This window comes from Ylistrum balloti, unplaced genomic scaffold (assembly GCF_031769215.1).
Source record: "Ylistrum balloti isolate Yb309-2 unplaced genomic scaffold, AGI_CSIRO_Ybal_v1 Utg371144, whole genome shotgun sequence".
In the NCBI taxonomy this organism is placed as follows: Eukaryota; Metazoa; Mollusca; class Bivalvia; order Pectinida; family Pectinidae; genus Ylistrum; species Ylistrum balloti.
Window position 1 is genome coordinate 787,783 of NW_026782627.1, and position 16,925 is coordinate 804,707.

At 35.0% G+C, this 16,925-nt stretch overlaps 2 protein-coding genes across 2 annotated transcripts in view; both read left to right on the top strand.

Annotated features, from left to right (window-relative positions):
- The first annotated feature begins 658 nt into the window (after positions 1-658).
- Positions 659-16,925, top strand: part of LOC132561070 (ninein-like protein) — a 58,069-nt gene continuing 41,802 nt past the window's right edge. The window contains exons 1-4 of the mRNA XM_060225793.1: positions 659-856; positions 1,506-1,526; positions 4,631-4,769; positions 6,955-7,085. Of these exons, the coding sequence (XP_060081776.1) occupies positions 659-856; positions 1,506-1,526; positions 4,631-4,769; positions 6,955-7,085 (489 nt within the window). The remainder of the gene's footprint in view (positions 857-1,505; positions 1,527-4,630; positions 4,770-6,954; positions 7,086-16,925) is intronic.
- Positions 10,444-11,874, top strand: LOC132561071 (galactosylceramide sulfotransferase-like). Its single transcript, XM_060225794.1, has one exon. It carries the CDS (start codon positions 10,444-10,446, stop codon positions 11,872-11,874), a length of 1,431 nt encoding a protein of 476 aa, XP_060081777.1.

The window sequence follows — 16,925 nt, forward strand, 5'->3', positions numbered from 1 at the left end:
TAAACATTTGAGGAACTGAGGGATGTGGTAAGTGATCACAATGGTGACACTGAGCAGCTTACTACAGAATGTTGGTCAGGCATTTACATTGTCTTTAGGTGAGTTGGAAAGGAATGTAACTTAAACCTGTACCAACAACTTGAAGAAATTTGAATGTCTGAAAAGTACATTTTTTATGTGTATATATGTAACTGGGTTGAATATCACATGCTGTGGTGCTGTTACACAGTTAAGTTTTCTGTCCTGGAATGACTTATCATGATATTGAATTTAGATGCAATATTCTTAATGATGTTATTGACCTGAGAATAGCCTTAGGTTGACCTGGTAGGCACTGACCCCAATAGGATGTAGATGTTGAGAACTGTAACTAAAATGACCTTAAAGATATTGACCTCCATCAATTACAAACAATTCGTAACCATGGAAATGTCTGAGTTTGAAGATGATTAATGTAACCATGGAAATAGCTGAGATTGACCTTGAAGACAATGACCTCTATCAATTACAATTGATATGTACATGTAACTATGGAAACAACTGAGATTTACCTGGAAGACAAAGACCTCTATTAATTTAAGATGTTATATAACCCTTAGAACAGCTGATATTGACCTTGAAGACAATGACCTCTATCAGTTGCAGATGATATGTAACTATGGAAACAGCTGAGGTTGACCTTGAAGACACAGATCTCTACATCTCACAGCTGAGGGAAGTGTTTGACAGCTGTGACACCTGGGAGAAGGGCTACCTGAATCGTAATGAACTCATAGTCCTGTGTCAGAAGTTACAGTTATCAGACCAGGCAGACAATATCGTAGACCAGCTGCTACAGAATATCGGGGCCTTAACAGTAAGAAATAGTATTTTCAGAATGCAGGAATATATGTATTTTCATTCATGTTTTGCACTTATGAAAAATATTGATATCCATTCATTTTTTGAAGCACTCTATGATTTTCATTGGGAAACTTTTAAATATCTTTTATGTGTATAATACAAAAAGGAATATTGTTGCATGCAAAGGTCATTGTGACCACTTTTGACCTTTGATCTCATGCAATCAACCTATTTTGCTATGAAATGCAATCTTGGTACTTTGTATGTAGGTTACCTCAGCTTATCTTTATTGACCTTCAATGTGGAAATTTAAATAGCTTTCTAGCTGGAGTAGGATCGCTTAATGTTCACCAATCAATCAGTGATATTTTGATTTGTGTATGCAATATATTAACATGTTTATTATGTTATTGTATACCTTAACATGTGTGGATTATATTACTATAAACACAATTTTTTTTATACATATGATAAAAAATGTATACCGCCTTGAATGAATTATCTAGTATGTTTTCACAAACTTGTAATTGATTGTTTCCTAGTTAAATCTTTGAAGAATGGACACAATGATTATTGCCAGTAGAAATACCTTAAACGACAGTCAATAGAAAATAGAAAAGAAAATGGGGAAAAACACCTTTAGTTATTAAATTGTCTTTCAGAGGAGAAATGCTAACAAAAAGGTAAATTCATAGTACTATTGTCTCCTATATGTATATCATTCAGGTATACTTATGCTTTTTTTGTTGTATGGTACTGCTGGTCTGTTTACCAACATCTTCTTATAGCTTGGAATCATCTTCCTCTTTGGTTACAATGGCCTCTAAATCACCCTACTGCTTTATATATTTCTAGTCTCTTATCTGTACGATTGAAGGACTAAATCATACATTGTTGTATCCTGAAACTTTCTAATTAGAAAATTTAGTGGACACTATTATTGTAAATGTCTAACACACATTCATTATTAGATGAACTTTCATGTATATAATGCCTTTTACAGTACTAACAAATTAAATATTTCAATCAATACACTACCTGTTTGCAAGTCATTTTAATCTATTTTTCATTTTTAAGTCTACTAGTCTGAAACAGCTGGAGAGATTTTAACTAAATTTTACCATCTTTATGACAGAGAATCAAATAATAGATGGTCGGGTGGTGCAGTGGTAACACACTCGCCTTTCACCTAGCTGTCCCGGGTTTGATACCCGAAATGGATGTGAAAAGGTCACCTGCTTGACCACATGGGTTTTCCCCTGTTACTCTGGTATCCTCCCACAGTAATATCCACCGTGTGCTTACATTCGGGCCAACAATAGTGATTACTACAAGCTATAGCTTGTTTCACAATTGTTCTAAAATAAATACTGTTTATATTTATGTATTTTTTTTAAATAATGAATGTGGTCCAACAATGGGGGCTGAGAACTGGGCCTTACACAGATACAAGAAATGAGATTACTTGCACTGTTTTGTATTGTTGAAGAGATTGAACCAATATTGGCATCAAGCATTGGAGGGAGCATGATTGCATGCAATTACCATGATATAAGGGATGTTAATTCAATTAAAATTACAATTGAAACATTTGTCTGATTCAGTGTTTGAATTCGTTTTCATGTCAATTCCATATGGTAAGCAATTTGAAGTGGGCAGTCATTACACACACTGTTTTGGTGTAGTATGATAAAATGAAGCACATGGTTAAGGTAAGGTTGTACCAATATGGAACAGAACGGTGCCTACATAGACTCAATGTTTTCAATATGATGAACACAGCAGTTTACTACTTGAGTTGAGAAAGTTGTAACAAATAAGATTGATTGCTAATTAAGGGCTGTTTATCTGGCCTATGAATTTGATTTTAAAAAAATGCAAAAATAGCATGAAAATATGTGACAGGAAGTGTTAAAATGAGAACATACATGTATATCCTCTATTATATTACAAACTCGGAAAATAAATTCCCTATAAAAATGTATAAATGACTTTTTCAATAGAACAATTGTCATAGTACTGATAACAAATATTATGTCACTATTTTTGAAAATATTTCTAAATACTAAAAATAACTTCAAACTAGTTAAAAGTATGCAAAGGAATTGTCCTGAATTATCCATTTTATCATTTCAATGTAAGAGGTAGACAGTCACTATTCCTCCTCAATATCTAGAGTCATTGTATTTATGGATTCAAACAGTGTACACTTTAGTAATCATTAGCCAACATTTATAATTTTAGGATATATAGCTGGGGCCTTTCTTGATGAATATAAGACAAGGTCATTTGATAAACAATAAAATTATTATTATCACCTCACCATTGAAATTGGTTGGGGGGAGGGTGCGGGGATGGGGGTGTGGGGATGGGGGTGTGGGGATGGGGGTGTGGGGGATGGGGGTGTGGGGATGGGGGTGTGGGGAGGGGATGTGGATGTTGACCATACGTAACTTTAGATGCAAACCTCACAGTGCTTTTTGTGGAGTCCATTCTGTGAGGGATTTCGATATAACTTCACACACACAATTAACAAGATTCATCTTGGATGAGTTCAAGATTTGAAGTTGTAGGGTCAATGTAGAAAACCCATGCTAACACTTTTAAACAACATAACCTTTATCAAACTGCATGCACTTAGCCATCTTTTTGTGCATCAGTCTAGGATGAAATGTATTGCAATTTGTATCATTTGCAAAGCCTTGTATCATTGAAAAAGTCTTGGGTAAGCCATTTCCACACATGAATAGTTTTTATAAAAATCTCAATCCTTTAAGAATCAACTACCATACTGCTAAGACAAATTCATATGTCAAGAATCTACTTACAAATCTGGTCATTGTTTGATCATGGCAGACTTTTCGTGTACCATTTTGCTGATATACCATTGTCAGATGGTGGGCTGTTCAAATCGCTCTTCAGCTGTGGTCTGTCATCCATCCGTTATTGTTATTGCTATTTCTTGAGAAGTACTGGATGAATCTTTCTCAAATTTCATATGTAGGTTCCCCTTGGTCGTTAGGTTAGCCCGTTTGATTTTGGGACTGAACAGAAAAACAAATTTGCCAACAGGTGACCATCTCTGATTTCACCGAGAATAGTTTGTTATCCCTATTTCTAGAGAATTAACACATAGATCTTCCTCAAATTTCATGTGTAGGGGTCCCTTGGTCCCTCTTTGCTCCCATATGATTTTGGTGTGATCAGAAAAAACAAAACGGATTTTGGCTTAAAGGGGTTATAACTCTCCACAAGTACAGGTTCTAAAAATGTTTCAAATAGATTAACCATATCAAACTCAGTGTGGGTCTATTACTATTGTATGATCAGATGGTGCTCAAAACTAACACATTCTTTCAACTTCTCAAAGTATGAAGATCATTCAGTTCGCAAAAAGTAACAAGGCTATGGTGGTGTTAAGTCTTGTATATTGGGGCAAGGTGAAACCCTTAATTTGAATGTATAATCTTAAACCCCGACTTCATTAAAGATATTATATTCACCAATGATTATGCTTAAAGCCTGATGAAATGGAATTCAAAAATCTTTGCTTCATAATTACACTGCTTTCTTTTGTTTATTTATTAAGTTAAAAGTATGAAAACAAAAAAATACATGATCATATTCCAAGACACAAATATATGCTGAGAATAATTTCAATGTTTTACAATGGAAAAAATGATTGGTTCACAGGAAAATGTGGAAGTTGATCTGATGTAGAATGAACACATTTGTGGATACAATGATATATAACCATTAATAATGATGTAAAACAATTCGTCTACAGGTAACATTTGAGCAGTTTAAGAACACATTTGTCCAAATATTGTGTCAGACTGCAGCAAAGATTAACCAAGAATCACATCAGGGCAATCGCAACACTGAACATGATGGGACAACGCTCAAGGGAAATAACTCTGATTCAGGTGAGCTGCATGCATCTCCACGATGATACCAACAATTTTATTACTTATTAATTGTAGTGTATATGTCTTTATACTTTGGAAATAGGAATTGATATTTGGGCAGTTTGGTTACAGTTCCTGGTAGAAATAGGTATATCTTGCATATAAGGTGCCTTGCTAAATGTTTCCCATATTTTTGTAAAAATGTTGCAAAGCTATTGAATCTTTCACCTAATTATGAACTAGCATGTTCTCAATGCAATGTATTTGTGGCAGACGCAGTTGCTCACTGTAGTGTAGAATCTTTAAGTCCTATGTTATTCAATGTACATGAAAATTTTTACCAAAACAGTTGACGATTATCCAGTCCAGGTGTATGTTTTTCTTGTTAAATCATGTAGAGAGATTCAAATTACCGGCATCCATGACAGTCCACCTGCCATCATAAAAGACATGTTTAAAAATGAGGATTATCTTTTTGTCTCATTTTCAAGGGATTGTTGCATTATTGCTGAAAAAGCCTCCTTCCTCGCATTTAGTTAAGGGCATGTCTTTGTAGACATAGAGGCCAAATACATGTTATATATCTGGTTAATTCTGGGAATTTGATTCTCTTTTCTTTACTTGTTTTGTATATTCTGTAGTATTTCTGTGTATGGCTGTGAACATTATACATATATTATGTTTCATACTTAATTCCATATACTTTTGTTCTTAATGAACATTTATCTATGTCTTTTATGTTTCTTCCTATGTAACTATTTGTTTTCTCAATGTTGTTCATAATTCTTCAAATTTGGAGGAACAAAGATATGAATGAATGACTTATTGAAACTACTCGTAATCTTTGACAAGTCACTGATAATGTTATTAATTCCTTCACTTATCTTCCTGTAGGACAGCTACTTGCCATAGGAACCATTAAAAACATTTCTGAATCTACGTGTGTAACTTATATCGAATGCGAATATTATATACAATAGTACTTATTTTTAATTGAGATTGAATCGGGCCACTGAACGAGTTAGCAATGAACCAGGTAATGATTACTGGTCAGAAAGTATAATGTCAATGGGTTACAAAATCTGTCCAGAGATTCAGTGCAATGTTTGAAAAGAAGTTATAGATTTATGCAATTTCCTAAACATTGCAGATGTCTCTGATCGAAAGGCATCAGAATTATCATATTATATCCCTCACACCTCTAGTTGTGTTAATAGTTTTCCTAGTATAGTCACTAGTGAGCACTGCTACCAATGTGTGCCTAATGATGGACTTTTAAAGAAGATAGTAGTGGACTTGATCAGACTATAAGTTTGGACTTCTTCGTAGCAAAATCAATTTTATAAATCATTATGAAATTCAATATTGATAAGTATTTCATCCAGAGTACATGAACATTTATTGTAGGGGATTTTTTTATGCTAAGCATCAGTTTGTTGATTACATATAAAGGGAAATCTTTCTGATATTATAAGTTTTATGGGTCCTAGTGGATTATTCCAACAAGATGTTTTTGCTCACCGTTCGAAGTCCAGAAGAGCTTGTGTTGTGGCATATTGTCATTTATCTGGTGTCCATTATCCATCCATTTGTTTGTAAAAAACGTCATTCTCCTTTGCTTGATTGATAACAGAATCAAGACCTCCACTTGTGAGTAAGTCCATACATGTAGTAGGGTATGAGTTATTTGCATTCAAATGTGACATTTAAGATGGCCACCACAATGGCCAGCTTAAAAATCTTGCTATTTCTGCTTTTCCTGATAGGAAATCCTTATCTGCTTTATCAAGATAGGACTTCCACAGTTAGGTTTTGTATGGTTCACAGTCAGTCCAAACGGAATTCCAGACCTGTGTTGCATTCAAGATGGCCACCATAGCCACATTAATCTTATAAAAATTGCTTTGCATGAAAGAAAATATGGTATGGAGAGAGGACTTCCACGAATGGTCACCGTTGTGAAAATCCTGTAATTGCTTCTTTTTATGAATGCAAAGTGACAAATCAAGACAAAACTTACACTAGTGACGTGCGTTTATCCTGAGGTGACACCAGCCCTAATTTTCAGGATTGCCTGCATGACTTTTATCCCAAAGATCTTGTTCTTGCTTGATAATTAAGACATTTCCTTGAGACTGAACTTTCTTTTTAATGAGTTATGCATGTTTGACACTTGTAAAGCACCGTTTCCATCATTTTCCAGACATGTCTGATGAGGTCACTCCTGTGTACATTAAAGATGGTAAGCGATATGGTCGTCGCTCCAAACCCCTATACCCTCAACACAAGTACAATAGCCTAGATGTGGAGGATCCTAATGTCACACCCAGCAAGGTAAGTAACATTAAACATTTGTTTTAGCTACAGTACAATTCACTGGTGTTGAACATGCTTGAATCCAAAACATCAGGTGAGTTGAATAATGAAAATTATGGGGAAGTTTTATGGTCGCCACAGTGATCTAACTGAGAAATATTCTATTTCTTTGTGTGACATGAAGCTGTACTATTTGATACTTGGTAGCTTGACTGTTGGTTCTTTTGTAGTATACCTTGTTCTCAATACCGTGTTGACCAAGGTTTACATGGCAGGTGTCATTGATGAAGCAGAAGATGCTTACTCTTCCAGAACACCTGGTCTTAGTATCCTGGTACTTTTTCAGAAGTCTCCATGTAAATCATTCTTTTGTTCATATTTTGCCCTAGTTTTATGGAATTTGAGTTTGAATTATAATTATGTTGCCATGTTGGTATTTTCTTGCAGTTTTTTGTTCAGTCCATATTTTTGCTCTTCTTTGTCTTTGTAAATTAAACACAAATGATTTGGATGCTTTTGATTGAATACTTCATTTGTGTCAAATATAGTTTGTGGTCCATCCCTTCTAAATTCTACCAAAATTTCCTTTTTTGTATCAAATGTTTAGGTGTCACCTTGTCTTGCATATAAATTTTATGGCTTCCAGACTTGAAAAAGAACACACTGTTGTCTTTTTATATGTAGATCTACTGTGTTCTAGCAGATGAAAAAATTACCAGTTCACCTTTTGTAACCAAAGTCAGTGCTATAGATGTTTCATCACTGTAGAATGTTTATGAGTACATATTTATTTCATTTTATATTTAAATATTGTTGGTGGGACTTGTTACTCTTAAGGATATAAGTGTACAAGTACAATATTACTTTAGGTATCAATTTCATTAAGTTATGTGTTTGAGAGAGGATGCATATTCAAATGTGTGTGCAGCAATAACAAGTGTTTCTCATTACATTTTCTGTTCTTCGTATTTATTTGTATAAAGGATATTGTTGTGATATTAAAATAGAAAATATTCTTATCTATCTATTACTTATTCATTAAGGTCAAGCCATGTTGTGAGACCTATATCCAGAATACAACCAATGAAATTAAGGTCAACCTTTATTCATGTCTGCATTCATGGAAACCCAGCAAAGTCAAACTGTCGGATAAGTCAAATATTTCATTTGGTTCTGTCCACTTCACCTATTTCTGTTATACTGTAGTTTACATCACAGGTCAAATGGTGTAATACTGTGTGATAGCTAGGGTTTAAGTCAACTCTCTTGGAACTCAGGGTATAAACTAAATGTTTGTAACACATGTCCTCATTCAGTAAAAGACCATGTTAGAGCTGTATTCCTTAAACGATTTGATCTTTAATTGTGCTATCAGTTATTGATAATAATGTTGCACATTGTATATGAATGTCTATAGCACAGTGTTGCATTTGGTAAAATAAGGTTGTTGCAACCTTGACTTTGACCCTTGACCTCAGGAATGCCACTTTGGATTACAGTGTATCTGGGATGTTTCATAGTAAAGAAACGTGGTGGTGTGATTTGTAACAAAAATAGGTTGTTGTGACTTTAATTTACATTGACTTCTGATCTTAAGTATGGAAATCACACCTCTTAAGCAGGTGTGGTAACCTTGACCTTTGACCCTTATCATGGAAGTAGTTGCTTTCCACTGAATGATTCTACAATATGGATGGTTCTGCCCCTACACATATCAATTCAAATCATGCATTTCCTAAAATCATGGAAAAAAAATTCCTAGTGGTACATGGTGGTGATTCATATTTCTAGATATTATCCAAACATACAAAGAAAATCACTATTTGGAAGACTATTGATAGCTGTTCAACACTATCAAGGAGTCTCAACCTTAATTAAACTGCTAGATTTTCTTGAAACTTTTACATAACGATTATGTTAACATGTAAATATGATTCTCTGAAAATCTAAACATTCCATGAATTGTAATTTTTTGATAAAAAAAAGCTTTCTCCAAATTCATTTTTCATTTTTTCCCACCATTGTTTGGATCTTTATTGTCCTTTTGTTCCTGTATCCTTTCTGTTTTTTCCAAAATTCCCATTTAAATGTTGTCAAATGCCAGTCTGTTTGTTGTTTTAGGAGGCAGTTTGTTAGCCTAAGGTATCCAGTGCCAGTTTTGGTGGTGTTTTCCAGGTGTAACCAGTTAATCTGTAAATCATTATATATCAGTATCAAATACTGGTATAAGTGTGAGATAAATCACTCCTGTAGTTAACCTCTGATATCGTTAATCACTTCTCCTTAAATGGTCAAAATGATTTACTTGTAAAACACCAGTGTCTGTCATACAGTCTGTCGGTGAAGAAAACTAACATCAAAATAAAATAAATCATGATTTGGTAATATACACTTCTGTGTAACCTGTGTTGTGTATATGAATGTCTAGATGTATAAGAATTAAACTGGGTGTTGTAATATAGTATTAACAGAATACTGGTGTAAAGTTACTGATTGTTATCGACTGTGACGTACCAACAGTCACTCTGTGACCTTACACAGTAAATACAGCTAGGTCTAGTTACCCACAATGCTACTGACATTTTACACAGCCATTAGCACAGGTAAATTGTATGTGTACAGTTGAGAGGAAGTACTAGACAGGTCTAGGTCAAGTGGGAAAATGAAAGTAGACAACTGTGTTGTGTATGTGTACTAGATTATTGACAATGTACATGTGCTTGCTGTGACAAGGTGGAGAATTTCCTTATCAATACATGTTTCTTCATACCTTGGAGATTTTACCTGAAGGAACACTGTTCAGTTTTGGTAGACATTACAGGTATACGTACAGAGATAAGGATGTGATCACAATCCCAATAATATCACTGACTCTATTATCCTCACACACTGAAGAGACTGTCACCATGACTGATGAGACAGTAGTATTCTGGTTACCTGTCCATTGTTTGTGAACTTACGGTTTGTTCGGATCAATGTTAAATTTCACAGCTTGCTTTACCTGCATATATGGCAGTGATTCAATGTAAACCATACACATGTTACCTGACTATCAGCTGTGACTGATGTCTCTACAGGATATGTGCCCTGTAATCAATGCATGTACTTGAGAGGAGCAGTAGTAATCAGACTTGTGAGGTATAGGCATGTATCAAATATTTAGGTACAGATACCTTGAATTAAGACAGAATTAATGTGATTCATCATACCATATATGGAAAACCACAAATCTGAAATGTATGAACTTAACTCAAAGCTGATTAAGGCTGATGACACTGATAAAAAATTCAGTCTTTTGATAGAAATGCATTGAACTTGGAGATAACACTGACACTTGATTTTAGAAATCCTTGCAATATCTGAAGATACATTTACCATGTCACTGTATAAAGATCTACATGCCTTCTATGTACAATGTACATGTAATGGAATGGCTAGGTTAAGTAGAACATCCAGACGTCTCTGTTCCTACAAAGTTTTACCACTGGCTGTCCTTTTCTGCATGTGTGTCATCCTTGCAGTTTTGATTCTACACCTTACAGTAGTTCTCGAAGCTGAGGACACTTTCAATGATGGTAGAGAAGGAATTGAAGAAGGTGAAACAGTTCAAAAGGATGTAGAATCAGGCAACGTGGAGGAAGTGATCAAATTAGAAAGTTTAAAGGATGAAGCGAAAAAAGTGTTTGATAACAGACCTCCGGAACTGATCAACAATCGTGACTGTCAAGTACGCAATTTTGTTTTCATAAAATGCATGAAATGTGCAACAGAAACAATGGGTACCATTTTACGCAGGTTTGCTTTGAAAAACAAATTGAGTGTTTTACTACCTCGAGGGCTAAACATTTATCTCGGATGGCCATACATGATGGAAAGTTCTGACTACCGACCTTCAAGTAGCCCAAGTGGATATAGGTATTACAACTGCCTGATTGAACATGCAATTTACAATGCATCAGTTATGAAAGCCTTATTTCCACACCAGACAAGGTTTATATCTATCATAAGAGAACCGTGGTCACATTTCAAGTCAACTTTCAATTACTTTAACATGCAGAAATTGGCACATATTGTGTCTGACACTCCACTCTCGACGTACTTACAGGACATAAACACCTATGAGAAGATCTATAAAAGCCCTGAAGCGGCTTCATACAGGTACTGCATCCCCGATGGTTTTTCAGTGACCAAAAATCTTATGTGTCACTGCCTAGGCATGAAAACAGGATTTCCAGAGGGTACTGCAGACATCAGCAAAAATACTAGAGCTGTGCAAGATTTTCTAAACTGGACAGAAAATGAGTTTGCACTTATCATGATTGCTGAGTATTTCCATGAGTCTTTGGTTCTTCTTAAACGAATGATGTGTTGGACCATGAAGGACATTATCTATAAACGAGTGAATTCTGCAAAATATAAGTATGAGGAGAATGATGGAGATCGTGCCATTCATGAAAGATGGAGTCGAGCAGATTATCAAATGTACAATTTCTTTAATGAATCCTTTTGGGAAAAGGTCATATATCAGGGGAAAACATTTAATCAAGAAGTGCAAGTATTTACCAGAATTCAGAATTCTGTAAATGTATTTTGTAATTTTTCAACAGATCCAAGTGCTAAAGTAGATGCTATGTTTAATGTGACTAAGGATATTTTATCCATACCGACCACAAAGTTTAGCTTGGACTTTACTTTTACTCAGGATGACTGTGAGCTACTCAGTTCTGATCTCTTGTCAACCCTGAAAGAGCAGCATGAGGAAAACATTAAGTACGAGGACAAGGATCCCCCTAAACGAACTTGCTAATTTTTCTGGCCTTTTTTTTTTTTCGGCTGCTTGCAAATTATGAAAAATTTCACAAAGTACCTACTGATATATATTTTGAAAAGACAACAGTTGGAGTAAACAGAAATATTGTTTTATATGTATTTTTTTGTCATTTACCTGTAATTGAAACAGCAACAATTTTTTCTCATAATGAAATGATTAGCCTTGATATTTATTGGATTGGAGATGTGGTACAATTTCTTAAGTTTGATTTTATCATTTAAATCATCTATTTTACAAAAACTGGCTCACTGGTACAGTCAAAAAGGACTGTTTATGTAGTATGACTACAAATGATATATACTTTTAAAAATGCAGATATTTATTGCTCAAGCCTTTCAAGAGGTAACAAAATGGCAGACAACATCAATAAGATAGATACATGAGCTGGTTATTTGTGATTTTAATGTTTTTTCTAGCTATGAGTGAAAAGTTTTAGATACAGGTTGACATACTACTAACTCAGTGGATAAAAGATACACCTTTATTAGTTTCATACAGAAAACTTTGAAACATGAAATAAATCATTAAATTTTGATTAAAATTTATCATTTTTATTGCAATATAAAGCAAGTAAGAGTTATTCAACATAAATGGCTTGATTTGGGGGCTAATTGGCATAGGTATATCAGTTTTAATAAAAAAAGATTAAAGAGAACAAGCTTACTGTTTAGTTTGTCTAGCCAGTCTTTTCTTCTACAATATTCTTAACTGCTTTGGTACCGTTTGAAAATGTCCTGATGTTAAAATAAATAAAATCCTAGGCGACATATTAAAACTTGCATGTTGCCAAGCCTGAAGAACTTTAGAAAGATTATAAACTGGGCATGAATTGGATGTTTTGTTTAAATATCTGTTGATTCATACTGTTACTGTCCCATTTCTTGTCATAGGAAGCCAACATACATGTAGATTAAGTAGTTATCTCCCTTTGACTGCAGGGATTCACTGTAGTGTGTTTAATATGTCAGAGTATTATATAGAGACTACTTTCAGATACATTGTGTCATGTTAGTAAAAGTATTGACAGAAGAATAACATTTTAAATAGTTATTGGAGTTTATATGAGTGTTGCAGTTTTAAATGTCACAGATATTGCCAAATCAGCCAAGTGTTTGATTTTGTTGTTACTAGTCTGAGTTATTTACATTTGAATTTTGAAGATAAAGTTGTGTGCATGTGATTGAAATTTCTCTTGCCAATGATTAGAAATTAGAAATGGCATTAATTGCAGAATGTTTTAATTATTTATGAAAACCTTAAACCTAGAGTTTCTGTTGTCCTCATGTGCTGTTATAAGCAAGCTGGTTAATTTGTACATGATACTTAAAGATTTTGAATGAATATTTTTAAGGTTTGTTTGTTCAGATTGAACTATTTTCCTTGGTTTGAAACATCATCACAAGTGACCAAGGTGAAAATTACATTCCTACATGTGACCACAAATACCCCAAATAACCTAGCTACAATCCCTTGTGTGACTTTATAGATGACTGAAATTTTAACAAGTGACCAAAGTCAGTTATCTAGGGGTTGTTAATGTTAAGAATTTATTGATAATTTATCTTTTAGATAAAAATGTATAATTACAGTTACCTGGTATACATGTGTTTCTGTGCCATATTGATGTGTTATTTGCTGTGAGAACTGTCAATCAAATTTACAATAAATAAAACTTTTGGAAGACTTACTAATAGGGAAGTTGTATTTTAAGCCTTTGCTAAGTGAACATCAACAGATAGGTACACAGAACTTAATTGCAAATCAGTTTCTGTCTTTGGTCCCTATTTCTGTCCTAATGTCAGTACTGATGTCCTGAGAACAATGTCTTGTTACTGTTATTTCAGCAGAAAGAACTTCCTCAATCTTTATTGGCCCGTTCAGTTTAAGTCCTAGTAATGTGCATATATGTCACAATTAGAACTTTGTTAAATATACTCATAGTACAGGCTGGTCAAAAGATATTTATTGGCCCGTTCAGTTTAAGTCCTAGTAATGTGCATATATGTCACAATTAGAACTTTGTTAAATATTTGAGGTGGTGGCCATTTTGGATTTTCACATTTAAAGTTTGTTGCCTCAATTTCTAAAAACTATACAGCATAACCTTGTTGTATTGCCATCAGCTCACTGTATGTGACATGATATGGTCATCAACTTCAAGGCTGAACAACTCCATGGATCAGTTGTATACACTGTGTATATTACTTCATTTGAAAGTGTATTTCATTAATCCATTTACTTTAAAAAGATTTTCCTAAACAACTCGTGCCATTTTCATTCGTGGTTCCTCTGATGTTATCATAAACTGACTGTGATATCAGATTTTTTTCATGTTGTATGTTGTGACATTTTTGTGATTTTGATCAGATAATATAGAAAGTGAGAAGAGGCCAGTTAGGTATTAAGAATTACTAGTCAAATACTGAATTTTGAACGGTTAATATATCAATGAAGAGAAAATTGTTCTGTCCATTTGCTACTTACTGTATAAAAATGTGTGTAAGAAGTAAGACATGCCAAGTATAAAGTTGCTGGTATCATCATAAACAAGAACTGTAACAACATTGATCCCAAGACATTTCACAGGAATTGAAAACTTGTACATGTACCGCCACAATTGACCACAACATTCATTGGACAGAAGCTGGTGCCACCTTCAATCTATATTGTTTACATGTTACAGATCTCATTTAAACCTTTAGAAACATGTTTGATATAGTGTTTAAAGTTATGTATCAACATTTTGAAGTTAAACAGGTATTCGAGCTGGGTCAGGGTCAGTGGATAGACTCTTAGAGAACTGGTTAAAACATTGACTTTTAGTACTCAGGGCTCTTATAAATCTGGCTAGTTCAACATAGACTTCCAGTTCTGGCTGGTCAAAAAATAGACTCATAGTACGGGCTGGTCAAAAAATAGACTCATAGTACAGGCTGGTAAAAAAATAGACTCATAGTACAGGCTGATCAAAAGATAGACTCATAGTACAGGCTGGTCAAAAGATAGACTCATAGTACAGGCTGGTCAAAAAATAGACTCATAGTACAGGCTGGTCAAAAGATAGACTCATAGTACAGGCTGGTCAAAAATAGACTCATAGTACAGGCTGGTCAAAAGATAGACTCATAGTACAGGCTGGTCAAAAAATAGACTCATAGTACAGGCTGGTAAAAAAATAGACTCATAGTACAGGCTGGTCAAAAGATAGACTCATAGTACAGGCTGGTCAAAAGATAGACTCATAGTACAGGCTGGTCAAAAGATAGACTCATAGTACAGGCTGGTCAAAAGATAGACTCATAGTACAGGCTGGTCAAAAGATAGACTCATAGTACAGGCTGGTCAAAAGATAGACTCATAGTACAGACTGGTAAAAAAATAGACTCATAGTACAGGCTGGTCAAAAGATAGACTCATAGTACAGGCTGGTCAAAAGATAGACTCATAGTACAGGCTGGTCAAAAGATAGACTCATAGTACTGGCTGGTCAAAAGATAGACTCATAGTACAGGCTGGTCAAAAGATAGACTCATAGTACAGGCTGGTCAAAAGATAGACTCATAGTACAGGCTGGTCAAAAGATAGACTCATAGTACAGGCTGGTCAAAAGATAGACTCATAGTACAGGCTGGTCAAAAGATAGACTCATAGTACAGGCTGGTCGAATGATAGACTCATAGTACAGGCTGGTCAAAAGATAGACTCATAGTACAGGCTGGTCAAAAGATAGACTCATAGTACAGACTGGTCAAAAGATAGACTCATAGTACAGGCTGGTCAAAAGATAGACTCCTAGCACAGGCTGGTCGAATGATAGACTCATAGTACAGGCTGGTCAAAAGATAGACTCATAGTACAGGCTGGTCAAAAGATAGACTCATAGTACTGGCTGGTCAAAAGATAGACTCATAGTACAGGCTGGTCAAAAGATAGACTCATAGTACAGACTGGTCAAAAAATAGACTCCTAGCACAGGCTGGTCAAAAGATAGACTCATAGTACAGGCTGGTCAAAAGATAGACTCAAAATACAGGCTGGTCAAAAAAAATACTCATAGTACAGGCTGGTCAAAAGATAGACTCAAAGTACAGGCTTGTCAAAGAATGGACTCATAGTACAGGCTGGTCAAAAGATAGACTCATAGTACAGGCTGGTCGAATGATAGACTCATAGTACAGGCTGGTCGAATGATAGACTCATAGTACAGGCTGGTCAAAAGATAGACTCATAGTACAGGCTGGTCAAAAGATAGACTCATAGTACTGGCTGGTCAAAAGATAGACTCATAGTACTGGCTGGTCAAAAGATAGACTCATAGTACAGGCTGGTCAAAAGATAGACTCATAGTACAGACTGGTCAAAAGATAGACTCCTAGCACAGGCTGGTCAAAAGATAGACTCATAGTACAGGCTGGTCAAAAGATAGACTCATAGTACAGGCTGGTCAAAAAAAATACTCATAGTACAGGCTGGTCAAAAGATAGACTCAAAGTACAGGCTTGTCAAAAAATGGACTCATAGTACAGGCTGGTCAAAAGATAGACTCATAGTACAGGCTGGTCAAAAGATAGACTCATAGTACAGGCTGGTCAAAAGATAGACTCATAGTACAGGGTGGTCAAAAGATAGACTCATAGTACAGGCTGGTAAAAAAATAGACTCATAGTACAGGCTGGTAAAAAAATAGACTCATAGTACAGGCTGGTCAAAAGATAGACTCATAGTACAGGCTGGTCAAAAAAAATACTCATAGTACAGGCTGGTCAAAAGATAGACTCATAGTACTGGCTGGTCAAAAGATAGACTCATAGTACAGGCTGGTCAAAAGATAGACTCATAGTACAGGCTGGTAAAAAAATAGACTCATAGTACAGGCTTGTCAAAAAATGGACTCATAGTACAGGCTGGTCAAAAGATAGATGCTACTATTAGCAGGTCAAAAGTTGGTTTACGACAGGCAGGTCAAGAGATAGACGCTCAATATTGTTTTCCTGTGGGTTGAGATCCCAAAACTTACCAACAAGGTG

Coding starts and splice junctions, on each gene's coding strand:
- LOC132561071 (XM_060225794.1), top strand. CDS start 10,444: ATGTCACTGTATAAAGATCTACATGCCTTCTATGTACAATGTACATGT.